Source organism: Pteropus alecto, unplaced genomic scaffold (genome assembly GCF_000325575.1).
Source record: "Pteropus alecto unplaced genomic scaffold, ASM32557v1 scaffold50, whole genome shotgun sequence".
Lineage (NCBI taxonomy): Eukaryota > Metazoa > Chordata > Mammalia > Chiroptera > Pteropodidae > Pteropus > Pteropus alecto.
In genome coordinates, this window is record NW_006431918.1 from 18,039,917 (window position 1) to 18,058,662 (window position 18,746).

Here is an 18,746-nt window from a genome sequence, read left to right on the forward strand (position 1 = left end):
ACACACACACAGACACATATGTACACATATATACACATATATGTACATATATACACATATATGTACACACGCATACATATATATGTGTGTGTATATATATCCCTAACGCATTTGGAGTTTATTCTTGTATACAGTGTGAGATATGAATATAATTTTTATCTTTTTCAAATGTAATTAATTAAAAATTCAATGTGTAATTAATTAAAAATTCAATCTTTATCCTAGTGATTTCAGATGCCACTTTGTTATTTAATAAATTTTTATATGTATTTGGAAATAATTTTGGACTTTCTACTCTGTTCCACTGATTTATTTGCAAGTTCTACACTCTTTTGATTCTAAATGCTTCATAGTATTTTTAATGTCTTGTTAGGCTAGTTTTTCCACTTATAGTTTTTCTCTTAGAGTATTTTCACAGCTATTTTCCATATGAGCTTCTGTTATTAACTTAACTAACTTCAAAAATATCTTCTTAGTATCTTTATTGAAGTGTATTGAATTTACAAATATTCTGGGAAAATTGACATCTTTATAACACTTAGTTATTCCATGCAAGAAGAGGGAATGTATTTATATTTGTTTGTCTATTTTTGTGAATTCGAGAAATTTCCTCATCTACCTTTTATACATTTCTCGTTAATTTTCTTTCCAAGTATTTGATGTTTTTATTGTTACTGTAGTTGAAATTTTCTCTGCCATTGTGTTCTCTTACTCTTTGTTATTTAGGCAAATGAAAGCTATGGATTTTTGTATGTCAATTCTATATTCTGATGCTTCATTGAAATTTTTATTTTTAAATTAGTTTTATTATTAATTCTTTGGAGTTTTCCATATATACTATCATATCATCTGTTAACAGAGATAGTTTTGCATCTTCTTTTCTTATTATGCCTCATTACTTTTTTAAATAAAATTGTATTAGCTAATAAATCTAGTACAATGGTGGATAGTAGCAGAGATAGTGGGTACCTGCCTTATTCCTTAATGGAAATGTCTCTATTGTTTCTATAATTTATATATATACATATAGATATACTATATATATAACATATATACTGATATTAAGAATGTGGTCTCAAACTTATTATTTTAGTGTTTTTATCATGAATGTGTGTGAAAGTTTGGTATGATTATGTTTTTTTCCTTAACTTTATTAATATGATATTTTGATATCAATGAATTTTTTAACATTGAAGCAACTCTGCATTCCTACTGAGTTTCATTAATTTGTGTGTCCTTTTTATGTTTAAATCCTACTTGGTCATGTTATATTATTTTCCTAACATGGTGTTGGATTCTGTTTGCTAATATTTTGTTTAGAATATTTGCACCAGAATTCTTGAATGACACTCTTCTGTAGTTTTCTTTCTGTGAACTATATTTATTTGATTAGGTATCAGTGTTACATATGCTTCATTAAAAAATTAGAATGTTTTCCCTTTCTTTTTAATATTCTGAAATAGTTTATAGATTATTGGGATTATGTAGTTTTTGAAGACTTGATAGAATTTCCATGTAAAGACATATAGGCCTGGTGCTTTTTACTTGATAATTTTCTCTATTTTTTTCTATGAAAATTGGTTTCTTTAGGTTTATTAACTCTGATGGGGTCAATTTTAATAATTCATTCTTATGAGAAAATTATCCTTTTCATTTACATTTCAAATTTATTTGCATAGGAGTTTGCAAAGTAAGCTTTTATGACTTTTAAAGAATTTCTTTTGTTTCTGTGGTTATTTTTTCTTTCCATTTTTATTTTGCACATTTTCAATTTGTTTTCAGTTTTCTTATTTTATGTTTTACTGTCTGGTTTATGAGGGTTATTTTTGTTTGTTTTTCAGTATCTCTTAGCACCAATCTATTGCCTAGAGTGTGTTTTCTTAGATTATCATTTTACATTCTATCTGTTTCATTGTTTTTGTTGCTCTTTAAGTGTCTGATAATACAAATATTGTTCCATCTTTGCTGCTTTCTATTTTTTCTCTGACTTTTTTTTTTTAACTTTTTTTGTTATATCATTTGTTATTTTCTTTTCTCAATACCTCTTATTAAATTTTTATTGAGATTACTCTCTTTGGGGCATCTTATAATTTATTCTTTATTTCTGAGATAGCTTTGCCTTTTTAAAGATTATTTTTCTGAATTAAATTATTTTTTCATTTCTCCTTTTCAATTCTGTTTCTGGTTTATGAGTTACTGAATAAATACAATTTTTCATATCATCAGTGCTTGTCTTAGTTTCTTTAGTCATGTTTAAAGTATAGACTCAGATATTTCTTCTGCTTTATGGTTGTTATTGTTTCTGGTGGTGATAATGAGACTCTCCTTAGTTAATTTGTGTGAAATTTTGTTCCTCTTGTCATTTATACAGTGTTTCTCTATGTACTTCCCCTTCTTTTTATTCATTTTTATGATATTAAGGTATGTTACAAGATTTCTAATTTAAAAGAGAGTCAAATATGTGGTGACAGAAAGAAATTTAACTATGGGAGGTGAACACATAGTGTAAATATATATATGCCTTACTGTTAAAATGTACAGCTGAAACTTATTGGATTTTGTTAACCAATGTCACCATTAGGAAACAAAAAAAAAAAAGATTCCTAACTTAATTTAATTTAATGGTGTTTCTTTCTGTCGGCCTAGCAGAGACCAGTCATGTTAGTGGGAATTTTGTTTGTTTATTTATTTTGGTGGTGGATGAGGGGTTGTGAGTAATAAAATTTAGTGGTTTTCTTTTATCTTCCAGAGTCTTGAGTATTGTCCTTTGTCCTCTTTCCCCCTTCACTACTTAATTGCTGTAGAATGCTTCTTCCTTCCTTCTAGCTTGGTTTTCTTCTCCAAAGCTATGTTTTCAGAAAATTGTCTCTTTAAATAGTTCCTATTCTGTAAATAATTACTGTCCTCTTAAGTCATATTTATCCCTATAGATGAGTCTGTCTCTGCCTGGCCCTTTTATATGCAATCTGATGTTTTATGTTGTGCTTATTTTGAAATTGATTTCCTGTAGTCTGTACTCTATTCTACCTGGTTACTTTTTTTCTTTTCGTATTTTCAGACTTAGGGTAGAATTAATTCTTCTAGTGGTTATTACAATTCACTTTTCACTAATGGTTCTCTGTATGTTTCCTACAATTTTTCTCAATCTCTGATCACTACAAAGCCTTGAGTTGGAGCAAGTGTGGCAGAGGAGCATGAGGGCTTGCAGAGCTGGAATTTGTTAATGTTTCCCTTTACACACAGTTATTTTGCAGTATCACTATTCTGCCTTCTTAATTCTGAGGGTATGATTTTTTTGTAGACTATTTACAGTTATAAAAATATTTAATATTTTTAGGAATTTTATTACTACAGACTCCATTGTTTTCAACTACATGGAAATTCCACAAAACTATGTATCTATGTACATCTAACAGAATTTTAACCAAATGCCTAATAGAATTTGAAAAATATAAAAATTTCCTGTGGAATTTGAAAAATATAAAAATTTTATAATGCCTCACATTGGACTATAAGGTGGCTTAAATTTCATTACTAGAAGTATAATATCTAGATTTCAGTATGTCATAGTCTTATTCTTCCGAATACCTTTCATACTCATACCATGATTCCACATAGTTCTACCACTTAGAGGTAAAACTCACATTTTTTGAATATAGAACACCTTTTCAATGTATTATTATACAATGGAAAGCATATCATATATACTCTTTCATTCACTTTCTAAACTAATATTATTATTTAAATATTTTCTGATTACCAAAAAGTCTTCACAAATTTTATTTTAACTGGATGTGTAATATTTCCCTAATGCTTAACATTTAAGTTGTTTGAAAATTGGCTTTTACAAATAACTCCATGATAAACATCTTAGTACATAAATTTGGTACACATTTTGTATTATTTACCTAATTTAGATTTAGAACTTGAACAACCAATCATAAGTGTTAACGTGTTTAATGATAAACATAAGTATTGCCAAATAGCTTTGCAATAATTCTTTATCCATTTATACTCTCATTAGCAAATTATTATTAGAGATGACATATTGCATATCAGTGCTATTATCAGTAAAATCTACTTTGCTAACTTGGAAGTAAAAATAGGATATCAATTTTTCTTTTTATTATTAGAGAGATTGAACATTTTCCTCTTTTATTATTATTTGTATTTCTTTTGTGTATTATCTGCTCATGTCTTATTAAAAGCTTATATGTTTCCTATTGATTTACAGAAACTCTTTACATATTTAAATTTTTAAGAATTTTGCTGAAATATTTGTTATAATTATTTTCTTATTTAAAAATGTTTATCATTTTTAATAGAAATATTTAGACTTTCATGTGGTCATATCTATCTTTTCTGTATGATTTCTTCTAGTAAGATCACTTATGAATAAAAATATTTTTCTAAATATCATATTTTTACAATTTCCTTCTGTGACAGACATGTGAAACTATTTCTCTGCTTAAGCAACTCTGGCCAGAAGGATCCGACATTCGGCGTGTTCTTTGTGTTACTTCATGCTCGATGACTTTGAGAATGTACTATCACTTTTTAGAAAACAGAAGGAAGACTACCTCTGATCAGAAAACTAACATCCAAAAGGTGTGACTGTTATAAATTTACCGTGAACCAGCATTGTTTTCCACTTTTGAAATTGTATTGATTTTCATCTATTTCTTCCATATAGTACTTCATTTATTTCCCTAATTTGATTATACAAACTTCCCAAAAGGAAAAAAACCCTAGAATTTGTTTAAAAAAAAAAATACCTATTGTGCTGTTATATGATTGAGTTTTTTACTATGCAGATGTTTCCTTTAGTACATATTTCGTCAAATTTGTCTAATCATCCAGAGGAAGGGAAAATGAGAAAAGAAATTAGCTTATACTTTATAACATTCTGGGCTTTTTATATGCCTCATGCCTTTAAATCTTCACAAGAGCATTTTAAGGGAAGTATTATTATCTCTATTTCTCATATGAGAGCACTGAGGTTCAGACAGTCCAAGTAACATTCCTGAAACCAAAGATATTAAAGAGCAGTGTAGATTGAACCTAGGTCTGTCTTGTTCAAGTTCCACAATACTAAACTGTATTTTAAAAGTTTCTTAGTACCATCCTAACTGGAGATATAAAAGTCTTAACCTTTTCATGATTTATAGATTCCATTAAGAATCTGTTGATCAGTATGGGTTTGGTTTCTAACTAGTCAGGGTGTATGTATGTGCACACATGCACATGCACACACAAAAACACACTCTCATGTACATACACTATTTTGTATACAATTAGAGTCCTGGGAGATTCTTGGTTAAAAATTCTTATTAAAGAAAAATAAAGTCTCTTTCAGAAATGAACAGGGCTCATCATTTTTTACCTAGCATCTTTTATATACAATATTTGGCTTTTTAATATCTGCTCGAATATATTCTTAGTAAAATATTTCTATGTGATTTGGCATATCATTTTAAATTGTTATTACAAAAATGATACTAAATCAAATGTATCTTCTGGAACTTCTTATCATTAGACCCTATTTGGCCCTTTGGAGGTATTCCGAAACAAGTCTAAGACTTACAATCCTGCAAACATTTGAAAAATGGCTGTGAGGTCCTTGTCCTATCATGTTAAATATGCCTGCTTCTTTACCTTTTTTCTAATTGGGTACATTTTTTAGAAATGTTCTGGTTTCCTCAATCTGGTAATTTTCAATATAACTTTTAAAATATGGTGACTTAGAATAGAGCATTTACTGTTTGGCTCTATCAGCACAGTCCTGTGGGATCATGACTCATTACCTTCTTGGTCAGCTCATGTAAAGATTGCTTGACTAAAAATGTTTTATGTAAACTGCTACTGAGCTGGCGGTTCCCTGTCCCTCTTACCTCACAACTGTATAAATGCAATCAAGTTTATGTATGAAGAAAAGGGTTTTCTCAAAAGCGTAGAATGTAGGCTGTAATAATATGTGATTACTGCATAGCAGAATGTAGCTGCCAACTTTTGTGGTACTGCACATGTATCATGCATTTTGATAGCCAGCTGTTCTGGGGCTTACTGGCTTTTTTAATTTTTTTAATTTTTATTCAGGTGGCAAGTAATTGCTTAACCCTGCAAGAGATGGAAGATTTGTGTAAACTGCATTGTCTCAGTGTGGTTTTTCTACTCCACTTACCTCTTTCTCAAAGAGCTTCTACTAGATTCATCATTTCCCCTTGGATTAAGGACGTTCAGACTTTCTTAAAAATGGTAAATATGTTCTTTGTTAGTTTATTAATTTATTTTTTGTTTCAACTGTTTGATATATAAAAACCCCAGTCACTTTCAAAAATAGATTTATATGAAAACAATGTCAGCCCTTTGGGGGCTTTAAAAGTTTAATCGCCTAAATCAATCACTTCCTAATTTCAATAACTCTGTTTGGTAGTAATAATAAACAGCATGATATATATTCAACCCAAGGAGAAAACCCCTCTATTTTTCTTCTTCCAATCTCTGTCAAGAACAGAGTTTTGTGTCATCATTTGAAAGGAATTGGTGACCATTGTGTTCTGCTCTCGAGAGGAATTGAAGAAATAAATGTAATAGTTTATTGTTTTGTTCATTATAGAGGATAGAGAAAAAGTGTAGACTTTAGAAAAATAGAAAGCAAAACAAATGAAAAACTTACCCAGTGGCTCACCAATTAAATCAATGTTGAAAATTATTAACATTTTTATTTATTTACTTTAAATGCCTAGATTTTTTTTTCTGTTATTTGTTATTGTTTCTAACATTGAAAATTATATATATTGTCTTTTCACATTTTTTTTTTTCACATTCTTGGTTGGCATCATTTTTAAATGGCTACTAGTTATTTGTTAATGTATATACCATAGTTTACATATCCATTTCTCTATTATTGATATTAAGAGTTTAATTGTTATATTATAAATACTGCTATTTTCTAGGTTCTTTGAGCGTAAACTTTCTCCTTAAATTTGGGGGTATTGACTTAGACTGATATCCAGCTATGACACTAGTGGCTCAATTGACATGGGCTTTTATTTTTCTTTTAGGATTTTGAGACATGTGTTAAAATGCTAAAAGAAAGTGTTTTAGAACCAATCAGTTAGGAATCCAGTCCACAAATATTTATCTAATGCACAAGCATTCTGTGACTCACTGAGGATACTGTGAGAAAATATAAGAATAGATTTACTCATCCTACCCTACCACTTTCATAGAGCCACATTTTGCAGGGAACACAGATCTTGATTTTTTAAAATTATTGTGAAGGAAGAACTACAGAATGCTTTAGAATCTGATAATAGAAAGACTCCAATAAATCTGAAAAGGATGTCTTGTCTTAAGAAATGAAGAGAACTAACCAAAGTCTCGAAGGACAGGTAGGAGTTAGCAAGTTGAAGAAAGAATGAAAAAACTGATTCTAGAAGATAAAACAGCATCTGTGATCCTCCTGAGGATAGCATGACCAAGAACTGAGATACATCTAGTGTAACTTGAATAGAAAGAATGTGGGAAAGTGATAAAGCTGAAGGGATGGGTGAGTTAAATCACATAAGTCCTCTTAAGAGAGTGGAGATAAAATTTGACAGTAAGCACACTGAGAACCAATTGATTGGTTGAGTATCTTTCAAGTAGATGAGTGGCACTTTCATTTAAAAAATTTCTCTGGCTTGCAATGCAGAGTGCATTGTAGAGGCAGAACAGTGAATTTGGGAAAACTAGTTAGATGACTAGTACCTTAGTAGTAGATATGTGTTGATGTTAGGGACAAAGAAAGTGGTAAATAGAGATGAATAACAGTGGGCAGTCTCAAGAGTTATTTAAGGTGTAGAATTGACAAGTTTAGTGAGTGAATGTGGGATATGAGGTAACAGGGGAATCAAGTGACCATAGATCTCTAGCCCGAGCATTTTTATGGACACTTGCAGAGAAAGATCATGGGTTCAGTTGGAAATATTGAGTTCAAAATGCCAATGAAATATCTAAATGGAGATATCTAGTAAGCAATTTAAAATACTGTTTGGGAGCTTAGCAAAGTGGAATGAATTGGAGAAAAAGATGATTTGGGAATCATTAGCCTATTGGTGTTAATTGATGCCATGTTGTGGATGAAATTATTTTGGGAGAGAAATATGATAACAGGGTCTAGGGCAGAGACTTGAGCTATTCCAATATTAAATAGGTAAGTAAAGGTTGAGACACTGGCGAAAGACACTGAGAAGAAGCTGCTTAGATGAATGTAAAGGAAAGCCAGAAGAACGGATCATTCTGAAGGTCAGAGAAACTGAGCCTTTCAAAAGGTGGCCGCGGTTAATAATATCAAATGCTATAGAGATTGTATGAGGTGAGAACTAAAAATAATACCTTGGGTTTAATGGCAGAAGGCTCACTGTCAATCATAATTAAGAAGCATATTAACGAAGTGGTAGGAAGCACGATCTATATTAAAATGAATTCAATGGTAGTGAGTGAAAGGGAGAAAATAAAGATAAAGAGACATTTATATGTAAGAATTTGAGAATAAGAAAAGTGACATAATATACAGCTGGAGAGGAAAGTGGGTCATTTAAAAGTACTTTTGAGATAGGAAAGATTGAGCATGTTTAAATGATGATTATGAAATTAAGGGAAGATAGGCTGAAAATACAGGGAAGAGAGAGGGAATGGGATTTAGAAGATGTCCTTACATAGAGGCGAGTTTCCCTCTTTAATTAGGATGGCATGGATTGTTGGGCATGATAGGAATAGCTGCCTTGTATTTTGTACCTGCTCTAGGTATGGACCTATGTTACTTCAGACATAATAATACTCTTATGTTCTCATTTTACAAATGAAAATTTGGGGCGCAGAGAGGCTAAGTGGCCAATTAGCACAGCTAATAAATGATCAAGTTGAGATCTAATTTCTTCTTTGTCCAGCTTCCAAATCTGTGCCCTTCTCACCATCCTCTGCTCTCTCAATGTGGAGAAACAGCCGATCACCCCATAGGCAAACACCCCGTTGGTCTTTCTCATTTTCTATTCTTCATTTTGGTAACACTTGGTAGATGGAAATGTAATGCCAGGTAGCCTCTGAAATTTTCACAATAAAGGGCATATTCTGAGGGCTCTGGAGAAAGCAACTAAGCAAACTGAAGGGAGAGTTTCATGTTTATTCAGATCTTGACATTTGGAGACTACACAGAGGCACTTCTTGTGCGACATGAATAAAATGAGGAACTTTTGCTGTACTGTTTTCACATATTATTATTTATTCAGTGGTATTATGAAAAGGATTAGTGGGGCAGAGTGGGGACCTAACATGGCAGTGATTCTCAAAGTATGGTCCCTGACCAACAGCACAAACATCACCTGGGAAATTGTTAAAAATGCAAATTCATAATCTCCGCCCCAGATCTATTGAATCAATCTCTGGGGGTGGTGCCTAGCCATCTGCTTTTTTTTTTTTTTTTTTAATGACCTTTCCAGATGAAGTTTATGCTGAAGTTTGAGAACGACTGCTCTATGGTTCTGTGGAGATATTTTTGGTATTTTATAGTCATGCACAGCTTAACAACGGAGATAGTTCTGAGAAATGCATCATTTGGCAATTTCATTGATATGTGAACATCACAGAGAGTGCTTACATACACTGAGAGGGTTTATCCCACTGCTGTAATTGTATGCACTGTGCTTTTATATGACTGACAGTGGAATAGGTTTGTTTACACCAGCATCACCACAAACGCCTGAGTGGGTAATTTTAGTGTAAGCCCTGGCAGTTTGCTTTCCTTTCTGTACTCCCGGTGCCTGAATTAAGTTTTGACTAACCAGGCATCCACGTCAAAGAAGCATCCACTTCAAGAGGGCTATCTCAAATAAACACGTAGCCAGCCATAGGACTACGTAAAAAACCAGGGAGCCCCCACCCCCACCCCAGTCTTTTTTGTTTTAGAGGTCTTTGTTGATTTTACTAATTGTCATTTGGGTTACTAGCTTTTTCTTTTCTCTCCCTGGGCTTTAAATTCTTGCTCTTCTGTTTAAATTCACCAACAAAGAGTAGGCCCTACAAACCCTAGGCCTCCACCCTCGGTCTCAATAAAAGCAGAACTCCAGACCCATGCACACTGTCTTTGCCCGGGACCTGTGTCCCTTATCCCAACACACACCTTGTACGCTCCAGGGCCTTTAAGTAATAAACATTTTTTTCTTCAGGGGTTCCTAATGTTTATTGCTGAAGGGTGTTGTGCAGTCATTATAAGAAACACGAGAGTCAGTCCAGTCGTAGCATTGGTTTGGACAGGGACAATGTCTGTAGGAAGTTCCTGGTGCCTAGGTAAGTACCCCCAGGCATTTCTAGCCAATAGTGGTACTATCGATTTTCTGAGATTGGCACAAAGCTGTAATGCCTTACGCTACAACATTATGACTTTATGACAGCTGCCACATCATAGGCGATAGGAAATTTTAAGCTTCATTATAATTGTATATGACCCTAGTCATATATGCAGAGTTTCACTAATCGAAACATCATTCTTGGGCTCGCGGCTGTATTTGCAGATAAAACTACACTCAGGTAGGAGTTTTCTGCTTTTTTGATATTTATGACTTCATCATGAACCTTGGGCAGCCTCCCTGACGTAGCTGATTAGAGCTTGGCTGTTCAATGCAGTAGCCAATTGCTACAAGTACATACTGAGCTCTTGTGGGTAGTCTGAACAGAGATGTGCTATCAGTTTAAAAGAAACACCAAATTTCAAAATCTTAGTATGAAAAACATGTAAGCTATTCTGTCAGTATTTTTATATCGATCATATGTTGAATAAAAATATTTTGAATATATTGTTAAATAAAATAAATTAAAATTAGTAACAGGTTTTTGTTCTTTTTTAAATGTGACCAGAAAATTTAAAATAACATGTGCAGCCTGCCCATTTTACATTTCTATTAGATACCTCTGGGTTAAAGTTCCACATCAATACAGATAAATGAGTTGTTTACATTTAAAAAGCATTTGTGTTTTCTCATTAAGGGAGTGTAGAGTAGAGAAGCCTTAGTTTTCTCCCTCTGAACTTAACTTCTCAAACACTGAAAACATTCTTTCTGTGTTAGGTGAGAACATAGCCTTGATCACAAACCTGGTGGGTGCACATGAGTGTAGGTAGATGAAGATCTTTGAGTTTGAAGAATTCAGCATCTTCTTGATCTCCGAACAATCAAATGCTCCTTTTTTAAATGCTCTTTTGGCCTGAAAGTGAAATTGGAAAACACTAAAACATAATTAAAGAACAGAGATACACTTGAAAGCAGAAATATTTCTGAAGCCTTGTGGATTACAGTGTGAGAAAAAAATCATAGTAAGAGTCAAATATGGATTTATCTGCTTCAGAATAAAGAACTACATTTAATTTAATTTTTTGATCAGCTTGATTTTATTTTATGCTTTAATCTTTTAAGGTATAAAGTATTCATAAATACCCAGATTAAAAATGCTTACATTATTAAGAATTGGAAAGAGCCCCACCAATTTGCCTGTCAATTGGATTATAGACATGTTCGAAGTCATATTATAATTTATTGCTGATATAAAAATTGTCAATAACTTGGTTTTATTTCCAATTTCAGAAAAAGTGGAGTGAATATTTCATCCTAAATAATATAAACATTTTTGAATTTTGGAATCTGAATTTAATTCACCTTTGCGATTTAAGCGATGAGATTTTGTTGAAGAATATTGCTTTTTACTATGAAAATGAAAATGTTCAAGGTACTCTCTTAGTATATTGCAATAATGTACTTTCATCCAGATCTAAACAATATAAAGAATTTAAAATTTCAAAGTCATTTTTCTATATTTCCAGTATATAACACAGCAATCATTTTTTTCTCTCAATCTTTGTTTATACACACACACACACACACACACACACACACACACACACAAACTTTTATTTAGTCACAGTTAGAGTGAATGTTGTATTTAAAAAAATTTTTTTAAAACAATATTATTCCACAAATGTATTTTTAAAAAATATGTGTTTGGGTGCTTGGCATTTCCGGATAATTTAACAGTTGAATTTTTCATTTAAATATATGTGTAACATTTTCTCACAATAATTATTCTATTTAATATAATCACCTGCCACAATTAGATATTTGGAGAATTTTATTTTTTTTCAAAAGATAAAGCTGATTTATATATCTGTTGTATGTGATTTGTTTTTGAGTTATTTTCTTAGAATAACTTTTCTGCTGTTTCTTAGTAGTGAAAAATAAAACACATTTTAGAGAACTACAACTGATTAAGCATTACTGAAGCTTCTTTGACCTCTATGATTTTGGTATTTCATATTGCAAGCATTGAAAAAAATTGGCTATGTATAAATTTAGCAATGTGCTATAAATTTTCTCATTTTTGAAAAACCATAGTTTTTATTCAGTTTATTGAATATAAAGTTATATGTGACACATATTCGTTACCTTAAAGGATAATTAGATATTTACCATATGTTATTAGTAGTTAAGGTAGTTATAATTTTAATACTTAGTAATTAAATAAGAAAACAATATAAAACTTTAAATCTATAGTCCCATGGTCAACACTAGGGACCATTGTCATTTAGGTGCAGGGTGGGACTCAATGAAAATTTTACTGTTTGACAAGTATTTCAGAACTCTGAATTTCATCAAAATGTGTGTTTCTGCATATGTAAAATTTTTTTTTAACCTATCATATAGGCTTACATTTGAATTTGGGAAATGTCATTACAAAAGATTATGAACATCTCTGGAATACTGTATCAAAGTTGGTCAGAAAGTTTGATGTTGGAAAGCCATTTCCTCTGAGAACGACAAAACTTCATTTTCTTGAAAAGAACCCATTACCAATCAAAGGTAAGAAATTTCTAAATTAATTTGAAGTACAAGCATTATTTCTCTGAAAAAGTTTTAAAAGTACCACTAACTAAATGTCACAAGTATAAATAATTTTCTGGTACTACAAAATTTAATAATGAATTACCTTTATTGTCATATTATCAAGGTGATATGCTATGTTTATAGTTTTAAAGAGTTATATGTTTTGCTTATAACTGTGTGATTTTTTTAAAAGCCAGATATATATGACTTTCATTTCCATTAATATGGCAGGATAGATCAAATAAAAATCTTTTGTGGGAAATTATTGAAATGCTGGATAAGAGACACCAAACATCTTTTCATATAATTATAGCTAAGCTCAAAAGAGTAGAAGGGAAATCCTAGGGGCCAAAAATGGACAGGAGAGCCTGATCTCTGGGTAATACAAAATAAGTCACTCTGAGAATTTCTGGTTATAGATCTGCCCTCTTAAGAATCTGGGGCTTCAATTTACGCTATTAGCAGAGTCAAGACAACTCTAAGCCAGAAAATTAACTTTAAGTGATCAAAGGAATCTGGCAATTTTTTTGTAGAGGAATATAACATAAACCCTGGTTTTACAGGATTTTCTGCCAAATTTCTACAAATATTTTCTGTACAAATACTTACACTAATAAGTCCTAAGAGAAACAGTAAGCTAAAGAACTAGAACTCTTAAGTACTTTAGATTTTGTAATTATCAAAAGTAAAATATACTACATCTGTGTTTAAAAATGCTTAAAGAAATAAAATATGAGATTTGAAACATGAGAAATAACAAAATACTATAAAGCATCATTCACATTTTAAAATAATCAGACATGTAGAAATGAAAACATTACCTACAAATGAGTTAAAAACGTACTGGTTATTGCTAAAGGGAAAATTTGTGACCTAGAAATAGATCAAAAGAATTACCGAAATAGCGACGAACAACACATTGTGTACCTTAAACTTACACACATTATGTATCAATTATATCTCAATAAAGCTGGGGGAAAAAAATTAAAAATCAAAAAACAAACAAACAAAGAAATAAAGATGAAAAATATAAAAGGAATGTTAAAACGTATGAAGGATAGAATGAAGAAGCCAAATTTACTAATGTGGAGATTCGGAAGGAGAGATTGAGCTACTGAGAGTCATACAATATTTTAAAGAAATGGTTGGGCATTTGCTTGGATTGATGAAAGACAAGATTTGCACAATCGGGATGTATTATAAACCTCAAATGGAATTACTTAAACACATGCACATATTCATTGTTTACGCTAGACACAATAGAGTAAAATTATAGAATATAAAAAATAAATATCTTAAAAGAACCAGAGTTACCTACAAGAAGCAAAAAGTCTACTGGTAGACTTTATTAATAATAATGATAGAAGTCAGAATAGAGTGACATTATATATAATTTTAAAAATATAATTTAACAGTGAAGGTATAATGTGGATGTTTTCAGAAATAGAAGATATTTCTATATGATGAACTTCAGGAAGAAGAAAATGATCCCAGAAGGAATATGGAAGAGAAGCTAATGGGAATTTAAGGTGTATTGATATAAGGATATTTTTTCATGATATGGAGAAAGAATATCTATCCTCCATCCTTCTGTCAGGATGATTTCCACAGACAGATTCTTGACTAGAAGTAGTTTATTGATCCCAGAGAGATCAATTAAGGGAGTGATAAGATTAGAACAGGAAGAAAAGAAAATGAATGCAGGCATGTTAATGAATAGGTTTCTACTGTGGGCAACTATAGGTAAATTTTACTGGGAATCTCAGTCTTTGGCTGAGGGATATCTCTGGGACATTAGATTCTTGGCACTGCTCCACATGGGCTGTAAGATGAAAAGTGCTCAGGCAGAGAGCTGTGGAGTTTGCAGTAGGAAGGTATGAAGCAAACACAGAAACAGTGAACACTGAAGGATAACGAGCAAAGTAATGGCAGCTTAACTAGAATTATCAACGAGATCCTAAATAAAGGCTTTTATTAGCCGACTATCATATATTTTATATATATGTGATATTTATGATATCTATTTACTTACCTATCACCAACCTATTTAAATGCTGTCCATTTATTTATACTCTGCTCAGTTCCAAAATGTTTTAATGTGGGAAATAGCTTTGTGGGAAGGACTGGAATTAAAAAATATAAATAAGTCAATGAAAATGTTTTTTAATGAAAAGTTTTAGAAAATGCTATATAATATTCCTATATGAAAATTTCACATTTGACCTTGTTTTAATATTTTACTTGTTTACAGACACCTCCAAGGAAAAGATGCCCAATTTGGGTTTTATTCCAGTGTCTTCTGAGGTGGTTGATGAATTTGCTGGAGACATTTTGAAAGACTTACCTTTCCTAAAGAGGTATCGGACCAAAAGTGCCTCAGTGAAATACTTGTGTGAAATGAAAAAATTACTCATTAAAGATCCTTTGAAATGTAACAAGATAGAGTATATTAGATGTAATAAGTGTTTGTGACATATAATGAGTTTAATATCAAATTCATCAATGTCCTTTGATCAATTCTAGGTAAAAATCAACATGGTTTTAATCTTAGAGTAAAATCACTTCAGCTGCATGTTTTTAATTAATGAGTTAATTAATGAATATTTGTTGATGTTGGTGGGACTATGAGAAACATGGAATGGACTGGGTTCTAAGCATCTTATAAACTACTCTTTAGGTTCAACCATTAACATATCATGGAAAGGGAACAGGGGCTATGATTTTTAAAAATATTATTACAAAATGTAATCTATGCTATGTTGTATTTGAAGGCATGTAATTTAATATATACATATATTTCTTTTTATCTCATAGCAATGATCCTATTGTAAAATCACTGGTTAAACATAAGAATTTTGATGAACTTGTGCATTGGCATTCTCACAGACTCCTTAGTGATGATTATGACAGGACAAAGTGCCAATTTGATGGTAAGCTCTGTGACTCTGGTGAAATAAATTAAAATAAATTTCACTCTCTGCCTTTTACCTCATAATGAAATATTAGCGTATCATGTGCCACAAATTATACTTCTTGAGAAAGAATTGTCTAGGAGATATTTGGATGAATGTCAGTAACAACAGTGATGAAAAAGTTCCATTTCACTTATTGACAGTCACATATATATACATAGCTATGCAGGTGTCTCAGGAGGAAGTTCACAAATATGGCTTTTGTCCCCACAAGTTAGAAGCTGTCTTACGCAGGAAGATGGTTGTAGTTGAAGAAATCTGTGTATTCCTTGGTGTCAAAAATATTGAGGCCACAGTCTTTCAAGCAGTTGCAGATGCTTTCACACCACCCAGTGACTGTGTGTAATAAGTGCCAGTATTTTATCTGCCTTCCTGCTCAGGGTTGTTGGAACTGAAAAAGGAGGCCCATGAAAACATTAATTCTGTAGATCAACAGAAATTGAATTAGGGATCTTTTTTCCTTGGTTCATTTCTTGTCCTCATCTTACCCTAGTCTACCCCTGTGCTCACTCCCACCCTCCTTCTAGTTGACAAAACTTACTTTCAGAAGAATCTAGGAGTATGCATAATAAGCATGCATGTGTGAAGTACTTATCAGCCTGCTTAGATTAACTATTAACATTCCTCAAAATGGTTTGATTTGATATATGTAGATAAACATTGAAAAATTAACTAGCTTAGTTATTTTCTTTAGTTGAATGTTATGGTTACAAACTATAGTTAGTAAGTCACATCTTGATTGTTGGGATTTCCTTTGCACTGGATTTTACCATAGTGCAAGTTTCTCTCAGCTGCCAAGCTTTTGACTCTGTGGCTATGGTCTGGAGTAAGGACTTTTCTTTTGAGTGATATAAGCCAGAATATCCTAAATGGATATCTTTTTTACTTTGCTTCTACCTTCCTTTTCTTAACTTTATTCACAGGGCACATGACAGAGATAATGCCCAGAATCTGTAATTCTTTATAGTATCCTGGTATTTGTATTGGGAGGTAGACAATGAAAGAGTGCTTTGTCACTTCCAACCTTTGAGTAAGGTAAGGAATTTTTCTACAGACAAGAGATAGTCTGACTTAAGATTCCCCCTCTAACAAAAGTGAACAGACTAAATTACTTTTCCAAACTAAAAAGAAAAGTACATGTATGGGTGGGACAGTGTTAATAATTAGTGAGAATTCTATTGCAAAAATATAGTTGTGTTACATATTAAGTCTTTTCTTTTTCAGAAAAATCTAGAAATCCTTATTATCTTAGAGCTGTGCAAAAGTATTATGTTTTTCAACGATTTTATGGAAATTCATTAGAATCAGTCTCTTCCAAACTCATTGTAACTCAAGCTATCAAGCCAAAGAATTTTAGTGAACCCAAGAGCAAAAAGGCAAAAGTAAGTTCTATAAATTCTATAAAAGTGTTTTACTTTTCTTTGTCTTTTTATTAAGTTGATATTTGTTCAGTCTCTTTGGTAATTTTTTCCGTGCTCCGCTTTTTAAAAAAATATGTTGATTACTTATTATTTTATTTACTTGCTAAGAAACTCTAATCTGCATTTAAAAGGTTATATGGCTCTATACATAATAAAATATATATTTATTTGAAAAAAAAAGACATTAAATGACGAAAAGCTTGAATTTAGAAATGTAGCATTTAGAAGTAGCATTAAAAATACAACTCTTTGGGAGTTCCAGTCCAAGATGACAATGTAGGAGGTTCCTGAGCTTACCTTGTCCCATGGACACTCTGAATTAATAGCTAACTTAGTTATTCTTTTTAAGATTCCCTCTCAAGGAAATCCGGAAACTACCTGAGTGACTCCTACACATTGGGTGAATGAGAAAAATACTTCAGCAAAACAGAAAGAGACTAAGACATATTCTTGCAGTAAACACCACCCCGAGAATAATGGCATATTATCAGTAAGAAACTCACAACTCCCACCTTCACCCTCAGGTAGAAAGGGTTTGGACCCAACTTTTAAGATTTCTACCTGAGGGATAGGCTCCTAAAACATCTAGCTCTGCGTGCCAATGGAGATTGCTTCCACAAAATCCATAAGACTATAGCAAACAAAGAAATGGCTTTTAACAGGCTTGTACTGGACTTGCCTAGCTATCCCCCAGGGCTCAGCCCGGGCATCCGACTAAAACACCTCTCTCCCATTCTTTCCCAGAAAGAGGCCCATTTAGATACTTTAAAAGCTGCTGCCTAAGGATCAGTCTTCTAATTTAACACACATCTAGGCATAGACTGCAATCCTCTCCACTTACCAGGGAGGCCTACGTCACCATCTATGTATTCTACCTTTGGCCTGCTCCAGGTAGACAATGTAATAATGAAAATAAATATAAGATGTTCTACAAAAGCCTCTCAGGAAATGCAAAGCTAAAACCTATAATAGGTAGACAAAAGATAAAAAGAAAGAAATCTAAGCTTACCATTATAGACAATTATCAAATCACAAAGGAAGAGACAAAGAGAAGAAAGAAACAAATTATAAAATCAACCAAAAAAAAGTGAACAAAATAGTAATTGTAAGTCAATAGCTACCACTAATTATTTTAAATGTAAATGGTCTAAATTATCCAATTAAAAGACATAGACTGGCAGAACGAATAATAACAAAAGACCCAACTATATGCTGCCTACAAGAGACTCACTTCAGCTTTAAAGACACACACAGACTAAAATTAAAAGGACTGAGAAAGATATTCCATGCAAATGGAAACCAAAGAAAAGCAGGTAGAGCTATACTTATATATATCAGAGACAATAGACTTTAAGTCAAAGACTGTAATAAGAGAGAAAGAAGCTCATTATACAATGGTAAAAATGAAAACCTGAAAGCTTTTTATCTAAGATCAGGAATAA

At 32.0% G+C, this 18,746-nt stretch overlaps 1 protein-coding gene across 7 annotated transcripts in view; it reads left to right on the forward strand.

Moving 5' to 3' along the window:
- The window catches only part of LOC102889295 (probable ATP-dependent RNA helicase DDX60), an 87,559-nt gene that overhangs the window by 13,885 nt on the left and 54,928 nt on the right, over positions 1–18,746 (forward strand). For all 7 annotated transcript variants that reach the window (XM_015585128.2, XM_025042985.1, XM_025042982.1 and 4 more), the window contains 7 exons: positions 4,447–4,608; positions 6,097–6,255; positions 11,619–11,760; positions 12,732–12,887; positions 15,163–15,268; positions 15,726–15,841; positions 17,108–17,265. In XM_015585128.2, the coding sequence (XP_015440614.1) occupies positions 4,447–4,608; positions 6,097–6,255; positions 11,619–11,760; positions 12,732–12,887; positions 15,163–15,268; positions 15,726–15,841; positions 17,108–17,265 (999 nt within the window). The remainder of the gene's footprint in view (positions 1–4,446; positions 4,609–6,096; positions 6,256–11,618; positions 11,761–12,731; positions 12,888–15,162; positions 15,269–15,725; positions 15,842–17,107; positions 17,266–18,746) is intronic.